Raw genomic sequence first — 14,985 nt, 5'->3', positions numbered from 1 at the left:
CAACATTTGGGATCATGGTGCTCAAGACTGTCTCTTTCAGGATTCTGGGTGGTCCAAGCCATGACTCCCTCCTTGGCTTGTACCCATGAGGAGTCCGTTCAGAACAGAGCCTCTGAAGGTCTAAAACAGCCAAAGACCTGGGAACAGCCGCTACAGTCCCCTTAATTCTGGAGCTACAAATAGATGTTTAAGAAACAATTTACCAAACCCATGATCCTGGCCAAAATACTAAATGTAACTTGACAGCGTCTCAGTCCCATAAGACATCTGCTAACCTCGAGGAAAATTCCCCTGAGCATGCACTTTCATTCCTTTGTCTCTTGTCCTTTATGGAGCATAACTAGTAATGAACATACTTTTTACTGTTTTTAAGCTGAGTTTTACATTTTCCATTTGGAAGCTTTAAAGAGAGTGAATTTATCTCTTCAAGAATGTTATCTTTAAGAAGTTTTCTAGGGGCTTGCTCTTGGGAGATCATTTTCTGTTTTCCCAGCAACTTGGCACTGAAAATACTTGGTGCTTCCTCTTCTTGGAAGTGAGGAGAGCCACAGGCAACACGAAAAAAACTGGCGCTGAGTCTTTAACTGCTCTGCAGGCAACACATGGGGTGGAGAACCCCAGGGAAGGTAGCTGAGGGCCCCGGCCAGGAGAATCCAGTGAGCCCACGCCCACCCGCCTGCCTGCCCTCCACGGGTAGACAGCACCTGCAGCCAGGCCTGTCTGGGGCCAGCCCAGTGAACAATGGGGCTTATCGGAGCCTCGCCCAGCCACCCTCTGCCCCTGCCCATGGCGGCGGCACTCACCCTTCCTGGCTGGAGGAGATCCCCTTGGCCCCGGACGCTGTGCTCAATGTGGACCAGCTTCTGCAGGTTTTCCTGTGGGTGGGAATGGGGTGAGGGGGAGATGGTCAGGGCCCCTTCCAGGCGTCTTATCTCCTCTGTAAGCCATGGCATTGCTTCTGTTTCAGACAAAAATGAAGCCCGGAAAGGCCTGCCCCAAATCCAACCTCCTGTATGAGGCAGGACTGGGACCCGAGCCTGGGTCTGCAGGGAGCCACCACCATGGCTCTGTGTGCTGTGGAACCAGCTGCCTGGCCTCGCTGTGCAGTCCAGCATCCCTGTGTTTCTCTGGAAAACTGCTCCTACGCTCTCTAAGCCTATGTCCCTCACGAGGCCTGGAGCATGGGGACTTCACCGGACCCAAGGCTGGACTCATGCCCTTCTGGCTGGTAGCCCATAAAACCTGTGGAGGAAACTGGGTCCACACTCTGTGGAGCCTCATGGTTAGAAAAATAAGTGTGCCCTGTCAGTACCTCACTGGGTTAGCCACAAAATGTAAAATGACAGGCCCCCTGTATATTCTGCACAGCACCCTATAATCCTAGATACAACAAGCGCCCACCCTGTGGGCAGGTGCCCCTTGAACCTTTCACAGGGCAGGTTCTAAAGTTGTAAGGTGAGCATTGTGGGTAGACAATTTGCCCTGAAAAGTCCTTTCCATTATCTATGGTTTTGGGCATAAAATCCTATGCAGTAAAAAATGAGTAATTGTGGTTCCATTTCGACTTATGATACAGGAAGTACAAGAGAACACTGCTCTCACTGTAGCATGAAAAAGCCAGATAACCTTCAAAATCATAACTTTGCTTCAGCCTGTGGGAGAGCTGGGGTCACAAGGCAACCAAGTGAACTAGGTTCCGCCCGGCAAGCCTGTCCATGGAGGATTGAGATACAGGAACTGCCACACCTCTGGCGACACACAGGAGGCAGAGGTGGCTGGTGTAAAGGAAGGTAAGAAGAAAGCAGCGAAAATGTTACTGAATTCTTAAAGGACAAGTATGGGCTGGTGCTAGTTTAGAGTAATGGGGAGCTGCAGACCCGAGGGAACCTGTCCTCAATCGCAAGCTCTCATCCACGAGTCTCTGCCACGTGCCCACAAGAAAGACCAGGGCAAGGCGGGGCCACATGCAAAGCCCTGCCCACTTCCTCAGGCCTTCTCTCATGAAAGGCTTCAGCTCCAGTGGGAGGCCGGGAGACCCCCCACCCCCAGAGTCCAGGAAAAGATCTACTGCTCCAGGGAAAGAGAGCAAAAGCTGCACCATAGGAGGGGGGTGGTAACCCCTTGGATCCAGTATTATGCACCAATACCTTGCTGGGGGATGGCCAGAAACCTGTCTAAGGCCAGCCACAGAGCCACAGAGCTCATCTGCCATGGAGGGGAGGGGCAGGAATGCTGTGAGAGCCTGGCTCACAGGCCCTGCTTCAGATGGAGGCATGTGTCCACCATAAGCCCAGCACTAAGTAACATGGGGCAGTAGCCTGCCTCTGAGAAGGGCAAGAGCATGAGGAGAGGGCCTTCGTGTGGTGCAGGGAGGGCTAAAAGCTGAATATGGAGCAGGAATGAAAGAAAAGCTTTCTGGCCTACCCCACAGGTCACAGCAGCCCCCACTGGAGGAACATGAAGCCTGGCAGTCACTGAAGGTTGATGACATGGCAGCAAAACCCAAACCCCGATCAGGTGCTGACTGGACTGACCCGACTGCCCTGTATCCTACCGTGAACAGCCATGACCAAAAAGAGGCTTGCCCACCTTGAGGGGTAAATACGGTTTACCTCAGTCTCTACAGTGCTTCTACTCATAATGCCTGGCCTTCAATAACAAGTTATGAGGAACACAAAAAAGCAAGCAAAAAACTCCCCAACCCCAACTCATTTTCAAGAGGAGAAAGCATTGCATCAAACCAGAGTGAAGAAGGAACACAGCTGTCCGAGCCGTCAGACCCTAAAGCAGCTCTGACTGGTGGGTAACAGGACCTGGTGGGAAAGGTGAACAGCAGCTGTGAGCAGATGGAGGATTCTGGCAGAGATGGAAACCATACATGAGAGTCCAATGGAAATTTTAAAAGTAAAAAATCAGGATGAGAAACAAATAACTCCTTTGACGGGTTTAGCAGCAAACAGAACACAGTTGAGGAAAGACTCCACGAGCTTGAAGACAGATCAGCGGAGATGATCCACACTGAAACACATAGAGTGGAGAAAAAGAACAGAGCATCCAAGAGGATTTCCCAAAATTAATGAATGACAACAAACCACAGATCCAAGAAGCTCAAGAATCACAACTGGATAAAGAGCACCCCATTCCCCACAAAACACACACAGACACATCACAGCCAAACTTCCCAAACTCAAATCAGAAGAGAAGATCTTAAAGGCAGCCAGAGAAAAGGGACACATTACACAGACAGACACTTGTGAGTATCACAGCAGACTTTCCACCAGAAACGATGTATGCCAGAAGACAGTGGAGTGGCAGCAAAGAAAAACTGTCCATCCAGCTTTCTACACCCAGGAAAAATATCTTTCACAAATTAAGGTAAACTGAACAATTAAATTAATGGGTGGTAGGAATGAGGCTTCTCACGGTTGGAGTGAGAATTTACAGATAGGCAAGGGAGGAGGCTAGTATGGTCATGATTAGAATGGGAAACATTGGTAAAAACTCACAATAAAAAACAAATACATAAAATACAATAAAATAAAAATAAATAAAGGTCAGTCATGGTAGCTCATGCCTATAATCCCAGCACTTTGGAAGGCTGAGGCAAGAGGACTGCTTGATACCAGCCTGGGCAAAATAGTGGCACCTCAATCTCTACAAAAAACAAAATAAAACTCAAGGTTACTTTAATATTCAGATACAGATGGTTATGTACAGAAATATCTACAGATATGGGCATATGCAAAGGCTTTCTTTGCTGTCAGCTAAGGAGGTGTAAAAGAAATGATACCACATTACCAGTGAGTGCACCTAATGCCTGTATCTTGGCTTCTAATATTATTATCCAATTAATGCAACCAGGGCTCCATGGAGAAATGATTGATTCTAAGACTGGGGCAGGAAATACACAAGGTGCGGGATCCTGGAGCACCTTGCACTGCCAGAAAGCAAAGAAGTCCTCAAAACGCAGACACGCACACACACACACACACACACACACTCTCTGAAATGTATATCGATGGCACCATGTGAAAAGGACACAGAAACCAACTGAAAACACACCCAACAGCCAAAGCTGAAACAATTTAAGAAATAAAATAAATAAGGAAGTGTTGGATTATAACAGTCCACAATCAGTATATATATATATACACACACACACATATGTATACTGATATAAATGACTTCTTTATATATAATGACTAGATACACTAGCCAATGAGGGAGAAGAGACAAATCTCCCAGGCAGAAGAATTCCACATAACCTAGGTAGATATGGTGCCCTCAAGGGGAGGGAGCATAACCCCCCGCTCCTAAGAATGGGCTGCACAAACTGACTTTCTTCCAAAGGGCATAGAAAAGGCAGGGGTGAGAGAGAGCAGCTCCACAGTGGAGAAACCTGCCACCAGGTGACTTTAGCCAGGTGAACAAGGTCAACATCGATAGTGGTAAATCCTGTTGCTAGTATGTGCCCTTCATATGATGGGATGAAAAGTACCTTGCTCTGTAAGCCTCTTCCCAAATAACCATACACCCAGTCTAATCATGAGAAAAACACCAGACATTTCCACCAGAAGGGCATCCTGCCATGTACCCGACCAGTACGCCTGAAAACTGTCAAGCTCATCAAAAGCAAGGAAAATGAGAAACTACTGCAGTAAAGCGGGGGCTAAAGAAACAGAGCCACTAAACAGCATGTGGGATCCTGGATGGGACCCTAGAACAAGACACCTGGCAAAACTAAGGAAATCTGAATGAACTAGGGTCTTAAGTTAATAATCCTGTATCAATATTTGTACATTAATGTAACAGATGTAGCATACTAATATAAGATGTTCATAACAGAGAACACTGTGTGGGGGACACATGGGGACTCTCGGTACTATCTTCTCAATCTTTTCGGTAAATTTAACATTGTTTTAAAAAATAAAGTCTTTTCAGAAAGCAGAATGGTGGTTACCAGGGACTGGGGCAGGGACTGGAATGAGGAGTCAGAGTTTAACGGGGACAGAGTTTCAGTCTGGGAAGAGGAGAAGTTCTGGAGATGAATGGGGTCACAGCTGCATGACAATGTGAATATGCTTAAAACCACCAAAGTGCAAAAGAGTAAATGTCCCAGGCAGAGTTCCCCCTGCATCCAAGCAGGCATGGGCTAGGGGCCTGTGATCCAGAGCAGACCTGGTGCAGCTGTCCACAGCTGGCCCCTGCTTCCCAGCACAGCGTCCAACTTCAGCCTCAGAGAAAGCCAGAAGGGCGTCTGGCCATGTGCTGCTCTGGTTCCTCCTCCGGGTGGGGCTGCACGTGCGAGCTCCCCGTGGGAGGGAAGACATATCCCTGCCTGACCTAGTTTTTCTCTCTGGAAGCAGAGGCAGCCCCGGCTAAAGGGAAATGTGGAGAATGAAGCCCATCTGCTGCTATTCCTCGACAGGGTGCTGGACCCCATAGCAACTCTACTTTTTGGCTGTGTTGAGGGACTCTCACTGTATGTACAGGAGGCCAAAATGAGTAGGGGCAGGGAGGTCAGTTCAGAGCAGAGTGAGAGAAGAGAGCACTAGATTAAAAGGGCATGTCTCACCCACGCAGAAAACGGCCCGGAAACTGGCCTATGTATTCACACCTAGCTGGTTCAGCCTCCACTCTCAGTCCACCCCTCACCAGCCAGCCCGACCTCTCTCCCTGGACTCTGGTGCTACCTTGCCATCCTGTCCCCATCTCCTAGCCATGGCAGGCGGCTCTCTGAACTCCAGCATGCACCGTCCCACCTCCATCTCTTTGCCCAGGCCAGCCGCAATTCCTGGCACCCCTTTTCTCCCTCTGCCTTCCTGGCATATGTGCAAATCCTCCCTACGGGGACACCTCCAGAGCATCTTTTTGTTTTTTAGATGGAGTCTCACTCTGTCGCCCAGGCTAGAGTGCAGTGCCATGGTCTCAGGTCACTGCAAACTCCGCCTCCTGGGTTCAAGCGATTCTCTAGCCTCAGCCTCCCCAACAGCTGGGACTAAAGGTGCATGCCACCACACCTGGCTAAGTTTTGTATTTTAAATAGAGACAGGGTTTCATCATGTTGACCAGGCTGGTCTTGAACTCCTGACCTCAAGTGATCCACCTGCCTCGGCCTCCCAAAGTGCTGGGATTACAGGCGTGAGCCACCACACCTGGCCCATATCATCTCTTCTGGCAACCTCGGCTGGAAGGGCCGCCTCCCTTCTCTGAACCCTGTGGCATTCTCCCATGACATTTATCATGGTCATTTGTATCCACATATTTATTACTGCACTAAGCGGAGGTTTCCTCCAGGGCTTGTATCTCCAGTCCCCAACACAGCACAAGGTCTGACACATAGCAGGTGTCCAATAAATGCAATTTCCCCTCCTCTTCTGCCTGTGGATGACTCACTGTACGCATGCCCTGTGTCTCTGTCACAGCAAAGCATAGCACCTCCTCGGCACACATCGCCATCATTTCCCTTCTGTGCCTGCAGAAGACGTGACTACCTGGTCACTGAACTCTTTTCCAGTGATCTAGGACTCAGGCTTGGAACCATTCTCAACACAGAGCGCTGGCAAGCCTGCAGCTTAGCAGGACAGTGAGCATGTGGATGCAAGTAACCCTGTTGACCACGTAAATGAAGCTGGGATGCAGGATCAACTCTGCCCTCTTTGGCAGAAACCCAGTGTCTAACAGACAGAGTCACACACAGTCAGAATCAGATCTGTGCTTAGAGCCACGTATTCTAGTGGACTAGTGATTCTCAAACTTTTGTGGTCCTAACATTTACCCAGGGTGCTTGTTAAAAATGCAGCTCTCTAGGTCCTACATGCAGAAGCTCCGACTGGGAGGATCTAAGGTATGCCCAGGAACTAGGAGTTTACAAGCACCCCAGGAGCTGATGTGGGTGGCCTCAGACCACAATCGGGGCATTGCTTATCAGGTCTCCACAAGTCTGCAGCCATTCTCATTGTTTGAACAGTGAACCGGAGGCGCAGAGAGGGGCACGCAGTGCCTGAGGTCACATATCAAGTGTCAGAGCCAGAACCCATGGTTCTCTGCAGAGTACCACAAGAGAGATGGTTGCCTGCAGCCCCTAGGAGTGGGCATCGGAAGGCTGGCCAGAGCTGGTGGGGAGGTGCCTGGAACCTGTGTCTGAGGAAGGGGGCCACCGGGTTGCACTCACCCCTTGCTCCATGCTGTCGTTGGCACGGTCTGTGACTTTGGAGATGAGGCTCAGTGCACCTGGGGAGGGACACAGAGCAGGAGTTGGGCCATTGCATGAGGGGCATCAATTTTCTCCACTGCAGTGTCAGGTCACAGGCCTCAAGCCCAGCTTGGCCACTACTGCCGAAGTGACCTTGACAGCGATTTGACCACTGTCATGCATGTCTCAGTTTCCCTGGCTATAAACTGAATATAATAGGGACCACCCTGGCAGGTGATACACAGGGACAGCCACATCGAATTGGGAGGAAACAGGGAGACTGTAGTGAGCTTTTCAGACTCAGCACCACCCCCCAATCACCAAATTCCGGTGACCCCCCATCCCCTCTAATGGGATGTCCTCTCATCCTAGGATGTCCCCACAGCTGAGGTGACGGGGGACTCATCTCAGAAGAGCTGGGGGCTCTCACAGCAGTCCCAGACGTGTCATATACAGAACCCGCCAGCTGGTGGGGAGGGGACTATGTCCTGGGCCTTGGAATTGGGGCAGGGTCCAGGCTTTGGGGCAAGGAGGCAGAGCAGGCTCGAGTACCTCCCTCCGTGTTCATGCTGGACTCACCCTGTGTGTTGTCGTACTCGGCGGAGTCCGGGCAAAGGTTGTTTAAATAGTCTGTTGGCAGGACAAGAGCCAGGAGTCAGCCACTGGCGAGGTCAGCACCCTCTGCCCACAGCTGTGGCCACCCCCTCTCTTGCCAGAGTTGGAAGTTCGAGAAGAGTGAGGCATCTACCCCCTCTCCCCTGCTGGCCCCATCACGATAACCACGCTAGCATGAAACCAGGCCCCCAGCACCACCGGCAGCATTGCTGCCACAGCTGCTTGTCCCTCACTTCTCCAACAGATACCCACTGAGCACCTGCCTGGCACTAGGCCATGCCTTGGAGACAGACACAACAAGCTGAATCCATCTTCAAGAAGCTCTACATCCTCCAGCCCCTCCCCAGTGACCGCTTGTCCATCCGCTCGTTCTATTCTGGCCATGATGGCTTTCTTGAACATGCCAAGCTTGTTCCTACCCCAGGGCCTTTTGTACTTGCTGTTCCCTCTGCCTGGCACTCTCTTCAGATCTTCATATGGCTCATGTCCTCACTTTACTGAGATCTCTGTCCAATGCCGCCTCCTCAGAGAGGTCTTCCCTGATCGCTGAGTCTAACACAGCTGCCCTGTTCCCTCTGTCTCCTTAACTTGCTTTATTCTTCTTAAGAGTTCCTAACATACCTTATCTTTTGTCTTTCTTATTTGCTTGTCTAGGGTGTAAGCTCCACAGTGTCACTGAGTTTGCTGTTCGATTTACTGCTGCATCTCCAGCATCCAGTGTGGGAAATGGTGCATAGGAGGTGCTCAATAAATAGAATGAATTCTCTAGTCCCTGGCCCTAATGTATTTTTGAGGAGTGCCAGTTTCTACCTGGAATTACACAGCCATGCCTACATATGTACTGTCTATCTCTCTCATTAGGACATCAGTTTCCCAGGGCAGGGATCTTTGTCCATTTGGGAGGCAGCTGAATAAATGGGTCTGGAGCTCAGAACAGAGGAATGGGTGTTTCCAGCGGGCAGAGATACGGGAAAAGGCATAGAGAGGGAAGGGAAGGGGACCCAGGACTGAGCCCTGAGAAGCTCTGATGTTTACGGGGCAGTGGAGGCTGGAAGGCCACCAGCACAGACAGAGAAGGGACAGAGAGATGGGAGGCAAGTGGGAGACAGTATACCACAGAAACCCTGGGAAGAAAGGACTCGAGAAGCAGGCAGTGGTCATGGGTCCAGCAAGTCCAAGGCTGATAATGTCCACTAATGTGGCCACAAGGAGGACTCTGCTGACAGGCGTGGCTTCAGTGAAATGAGGAGATGGCCAGCTGAGGCAGGGAGGAAGTGCAAGCTGGGGAGGGGTGTCATTGGGTTTTTGTGTTTTACGAGGGGGGTGGCCACTGGAGGGAGCTTTCTAAGGTGGCAGGAGGTGGTTCAGGGAGCTCAAAGCTCAACTAGAGGGAAAGGTGATGGCAGACGCCACCCTTCCCCAACACCTGCCTGCCATGGTCAGAGGTGAGGTCGCCACAGTCCCCTCCACCCCTCCTCAGGGGCCTTCCCTGCCCCGCCACCTCAATCCCCATTGACCTCCTGTGGGGCCTACCTGTGAGGAGCACTTGGTACTGGAAGAGGCGCTGAACCACCCGCAGCAGCCGATGCTTCACAGTCTGGCTGCCTCCTTGTACACTCTGCTGCTCTCAAGACAGGGGAGGAAAAACCTCATCAGAAACCCCTCCTGAGCACACACGCTCACAGCAGCCCACATACACTGTCCCATCCACACCTCTTCCCGAGCCAGCTGAACTTCTCCCTCATCTCCAAAACCAGGTTCTCCTCCTGCGGGAAGCCCTCCCGGATTAGCCCGGCCTGCTGTAACTGCTCACTCCATCATGCTCCCAGTTGGTGCTACACTCAGTATCAAGCCTCTCCTAGTCCCTGCTCTACTCTTAATGTTAGCAATGGAGGAAAGCTCCCCATATTTCTGCCCAGGAAAACTGGATCCCCAGTTCGTGGCTAGTGTTGGGAATTTCCTTGAACACTCCATGGCTGGGGCTCTGGCTTGGTTGGTGCTTTTCAACTGAGACAAGAAAACTACCCGAGACCCTTACTGTGGGTGGTGCTCACTGCACTGTCATCTGCTGCCCAACAGCGGATGTTCTGGATTCTGGGTTCTCCTTCCTGATGGGTCATCCTCTCATCCCTCTGGCCAGGTCTTCCCTGTCTGCTCCCCATCCCCAGACCTACCAAGATGTCCCATTGATTTGCATTAAGCCCTTCGCCCACCTCAACCCCTGCATCCTTACAGCAGGGTCTCAGAGGACCAGGGAACCCACCTCAAATTCACGGACAGCAGCTGCCAGCCGGGGAGAATGGAGGCAATTCTCACTGAGCAGACCCAGGTACCTGTCGAACTGCAGGATGTGAGTGGCGTGGTGATCAAACCCCTGCTCCCGGGCCAGGAAGATGTCAGCTACCTTCTGCTGGCTCTCCCTGCAGCCAGGGATGGGTATGGGACAGTGAGAACTCAGCCTTGTAACCAATGCGGGGTTAGAAGCGGGGGCCTGGAGTCATATCCCTGCGTGCAGATCCCAGCTCAACCCTTGCACAGTTGTTTTACTTTGAGCAAATGACTTAATACTTCTGAGTTCGGCTTTCCCATCCATCAAATGGAGATACCATTTCATATGGTGGTGTTTTATCCGTCTCCATTCCCTCAATGCAACAAAAGTGGAGCCTGGGGGTCCAGGGACTGCTCACCAATTTGACAGCCTTTCCTCCAGCTCCTCCAGGATGCCTTGGTGAAGGTCGTGGATGGCTGGGAGTTCGCTCAGGCCCTGCCTCAGCTCCTCCCGGGCCAATGTGTCTCTGCCTTCATGGTCCATGTCATCCAAGGCCCTCATGACAGCTCCATGGAAATCCTGAAACGCCAAAAGGCCTGTTACCCACAGGTTGACAGGACTGAGCACAAGTCCTCCTTGGCAGATTTCCCCTGGGGCTTTGGAGCCCTGGCCTACGTGAAGACAGCAGTGAGAACTTAAGCCAGTGTCTCCAGACCCAACAGTCTCACCTACAAAGCAGAGATGACCACATGCACCTGGCGACCATAGGGTTGCCTGAGCTGACACCCAAAGAGCACCCAACCCAATGCCTGGCACAGAGCAGGGCTCAACACACACTCGCTTTCCTCTCCTTGTGGCCACTTGGTGAACACTTCTTTTACAAGACGGGTGAGAGATTGGGTAATTCCTTCTCTAAAGAAGCAGAAGGCTGGCCAGGCACGGTGGCTCATGCCTGTAATCCCAGCACTTTGGGAGGCCGAGGCGGGTGGATCATGAGGTCAGAAGATCGAGACCATCCTGGCTAACACGGTGAAACCCTGTCTCTACTAAAAATACGAAAAAAATTAGCCGGGCCTGGTGGCGGGTGCCTGTAGTCCCAGCTACTCGGGAGGCTGAGGCAGGAGAATGGCGTGAACCCGGGAGGCGGAGCTTGCAGTGAGCTGAGAGCACGCCACTATATTCCAGCCTGGGCAACAGAGCGAGACTCCATCTCAAAAAAAAAAAAAAAAAAAAAAAAAAAAAGAAGCAGGTTTTGCTTTCTCATTATCCATCTTTGAAGAGGTTCATGTGCTATACTGTTTCAAAAAGAAGTCTAAGGAAATTATAGGCATCCACCCTATGGTGTATTAAGCGGTGACCAAAAATGATAAAGGTGGTGGCTATGTAGAAATATTCACATCATAGTGTTCAGCAATCAATAAGGAGTGCAGAGCTGTTTCCACACCCTGATATAACTGTGTAAAAAGTGAGTAGAGGAGAAAACTAAAAGAAAACAGGATGACATGCAAACAGTGGCTGTCAGGAGTACAGAATTAGGAATGACTGTTTATCTTCTTGTCTCTATTTTCTAAAATCTGTCATGATTAATGTAATTCTAAAACTAAACTCAATTTAATAAATATAAAAAGTATATCTGGGAGCTGGGCGCGGTGGCTCACGCCTATAATCCCAGTACTTTGGGAGGCTGAGGCGGGCAGATCACCTGAGGTCAGGAGTTCGAGACCAGCCTGACCAACATGGAGAAACCCTGTCTCTACTAAAAATACACAAATTAGCTGGGCCATCTGGTGGCGCATGCCTGTAATCCCAGCTATTCGGGAGGCTGAGGCACGAGAATCGCTTGAACCCAGGAGGCGGAGGGTGCGGTGAGCCGAGATTGCGCCATTGTACTCCAGCCTGGGCAACGAGAGCAAAACTCCGTCTCAAAAAACAAACAAACAAACAAAAAACAAACAAACAAAAAAGTTGTATCTGGGTTCTCTAGTCTGTTCCATGTATCCTGTTTTTAATGCAAGTACTATGCTGATTTGGTGACTAAAACTTTGTAGTAAATTTTGAAGTCAGGTAGTGTGATGCTTCCAGCTTTGTTCTTTTTGTTCGGGATTGCTTTGGCTGTTGGGGGTCTTTTGTGGTTCCATATAAATCTTGGGACTTTTTCTACTTTTGTGAAGAATGTCATTAGTATTTTGATAGGGATTGTATTGGATCTATAAATTGCCTTGGGTAGTATTGTCATTTTAGCAATATTAGTTCTTCTAATCCATAAGCATGGAACATCTTCTCATTTTTGTCTGTGTCCTCTTCAATTTCTTTCATCAGTGTTTTGTGGTTTTCCTTGTATAGATCTTTCATTGCTTTGCTTAAATTGATTCGTAGGTATTTTATATCCTTTGTAGCTACGATAAATGGGATTGCTTTCTTGATTTCTTTTTCAGATTGTTCACTTTGGGTATATGGAAATGCTACTGATTTTTTGTATGCTGACTTTGTATTCTGCAACTTTGCTGAATTTATTTATCAGTTCTATTAGTTTCTTGGCGGAGTCTTTACTTTTCTCTGAGTATAAGATCTTGTCAGCTTTCATATCAGCACTTTAATATCAGCACTTAGGGCCAAGGCTGGGGGATCACTTGCACCTAGGAGTTTGAGATCAGCCTGGGCAGTATGGCAAAACCCCATCTCTACAAAAAATACAAAAATTTGCTGGATGGGGTGGCAGGTGCCTGTGGTCCCAGCTTCTTGGAAGGTTGGGAGGATCACCTGAGCTCAGGAGGTCAAGCCTACAGTAAACTCTGATTGGACCACTGCACTCCAGCCTGGGTGACAGAGAAATACCCTGTCTCAAAAAACAAAACAAAACAAAAACCCCGAAACCAGATCTTGTTGTCTGTGAACCCAGATACAAATCCACACAATCACAGTCAACTCATCTTTGACAAGGGTGCCAAGAACAGACACTGGGGAAAGGACAGTCTCTTCCATAAATGGTGCTGGGAAAACTGAATAACTATATGCAGAAGAATGAAACTAGACCTCTATCTATCACTATACACAAAAGCCAAATCAAAATGGATTAAAGACTTAAATCTAAGACCTCCAACTATGAAGCAACTAGAAGAAAACATTGGGGAAATATCCTAGAACATTGGACTAGGTGAAGATTTTCTGCACAAGACCTCAAAAGCACAGGCAACCAAAGCAAAAATAGACAAATGGGATTACATCACTCTAAAAAGTTTCTGCACAGCAAAGGAAACAATCAACAAAGTAAAGGGACAACCCACAGAATGAGAGAAAATACGTACAACCTATTCATCTGACAAAGGATTAACAACCAAAATATAGAAGGAGCTCACACAATTCAAATAGCAAAAAAGCCCAAAAAATCCAATTTAAAAATAGGCAAAAGATCTAAACAGACATTTCTCTAAAAAAGACATACAAATGGTCAATAGGTAGATGAAAAAAGGCTCGACATCACAATCATCAGAGAAATGCAAACCAAAACTACAACAAGGAATCACCTCACCCCTGTTAAAATGGCTTTTATCAAAAAGACAGGCAGTAACAGATGTTGGCAAGCACGCAGAGAAAGGGGAACCCTTGTTAGCGAGAATGTGAAATAGTACAGCCACTATGGAGAACTGTATGAAGGTCCCTAAAACACTAAAAATAGTACTAGAAGGATCACTTGAGGCCAGAAGTTCAAGACCAGCGTGGGCAACATAGCAAGATCCCATCTCTTAAAAAAAAAAAAAATCAGCTGAACCTGTGTCTGGGGTCTCAGCTACTTAGGAAGCTGAGGCAGGAGGATCGCTTGAGCCCAGGAGGTCAATCCTGCAGTGAGCCAAGATTATGTCACTGTACTCTAGCCTGGGTGACAGAGTGAGACCCTGTCTCAAAAAAAGATTAAAAAAAAAAAGAACTACCAATGTTCCAGCAATTCCACTACTAAGTAGATATTTAAAAGAAAGAAAACCAAATATATCAAAAAGATAGCTGCACCCACTTGTTTTTCGCAGCACTATTCACAATAACTGAAGTATGGATTCAACCTAAGTACACCTCAACAGATGAATGGATAAAGAAAATGTGGCATATATACACAATGGAATAGAATTCAGCCATGAAAAAGGATGAAATCTTGTCATTTGCAGCAACACGAATGGAACTGGAGGTCATTATGTAAGTGAAATAAACCAAGCAAAGAAAGACAGATATCGCATGTTCTCACTCACATGTGGTAGCTAAAAAAGTGGATCTCATGAAGATAGAAAGTAGGCTGGTGGTTACTAAGGTGGGAAGAGGGTGGCAATGAAGACAGGATGATTAATGGGTAAAGATATACATTCTGATAAAAGAAATAAGGCCGGGCATGGTGGTTCACACCTGTAATCCCAGCACTTTGGGAGGCAGAGGCACGTAGATCACCTGAGGTCAGGAGTTCGAGACCAACCAGGCCAACATGGTGAAACCCTGTCTCTACTAAAAATACAAAATTAGCCAGGCGTGATGGCCGGTGCCTGTAATCCCAGCTACTCAAGAGGCTGAGGCAGGAGAATCGCTTGAACCTGGGAGGCAGAGGTTGCAGTGAGCTGAGATTGTACCACCACTGCACTCCAGCCTGGGTGAAAGAGCAAGACTCTGTCTCAAAAAAAAAAAAAAAAAAAAAAAAGAAGAAGAAGAAGAAGAAGAAGAAAAGAAAGAAAAAGAAATAAGACCCAGTATTAGATAAATCAGTATGGTGACTATAGTTACAATAACGGATTGTACATTTTGAAATAGCTAGAAGAGGCCAGGCATGGTGGCTCACACCTATGATCCCAGCACTTTGGGAAGCCAAGGTGGGAGGACTACTTGAAGACAGGAGTTCAAGACTAGCCTGGGCAATATAGTGAGACTCCAT

At 48.7% G+C, this 14,985-nt stretch overlaps 1 protein-coding gene and 1 long non-coding RNA gene across 3 annotated transcripts in view; one reads left to right on the top strand and one right to left on the bottom strand.

Moving 5' to 3' along the window:
* The window catches only part of FGD5 (FYVE, RhoGEF and PH domain containing 5), a 124,419-nt gene that overhangs the window by 26,587 nt on the left and 82,847 nt on the right, over positions 1-14,985 (bottom strand). Inside the window, exons 6-11 of one of the 2 annotated variants that reach the window (XM_077993547.1) lie at positions 10,498-10,658; positions 10,074-10,230; positions 9,344-9,434; positions 7,775-7,825; positions 7,175-7,233; positions 804-875 (exon numbers count right to left, since the gene is read on the bottom strand). In XM_077993547.1, coding sequence (XP_077849673.1) covers positions 804-875; positions 7,175-7,233; positions 7,775-7,825; positions 9,344-9,434; positions 10,074-10,230; positions 10,498-10,658 — 591 coding nt within the window. The remainder of the gene's footprint in view (positions 1-803; positions 876-7,174; positions 7,234-7,774; positions 7,826-9,343; positions 9,435-10,073; positions 10,231-10,497; positions 10,659-14,985) is intronic. The other variant, XM_015130182.3, reaches the window with a different exon arrangement.
* On the top strand, positions 1,655-3,552 carry LOC144339328 (uncharacterized). Its single transcript, XR_013414290.1, has 2 exons — positions 1,655-1,790; positions 2,432-3,552. It is a non-coding gene; the product is annotated as an uncharacterized LOC144339328 (long non-coding RNA).

This window comes from Macaca mulatta, chromosome 2, assembly GCF_049350105.2.
Source record: "Macaca mulatta isolate MMU2019108-1 chromosome 2, T2T-MMU8v2.0, whole genome shotgun sequence".
NCBI lineage: Eukaryota > Metazoa > Chordata > Mammalia > Primates > Cercopithecidae > Macaca > Macaca mulatta.
This window is presented reverse-complemented; position numbering and strand designations above follow the sequence as displayed.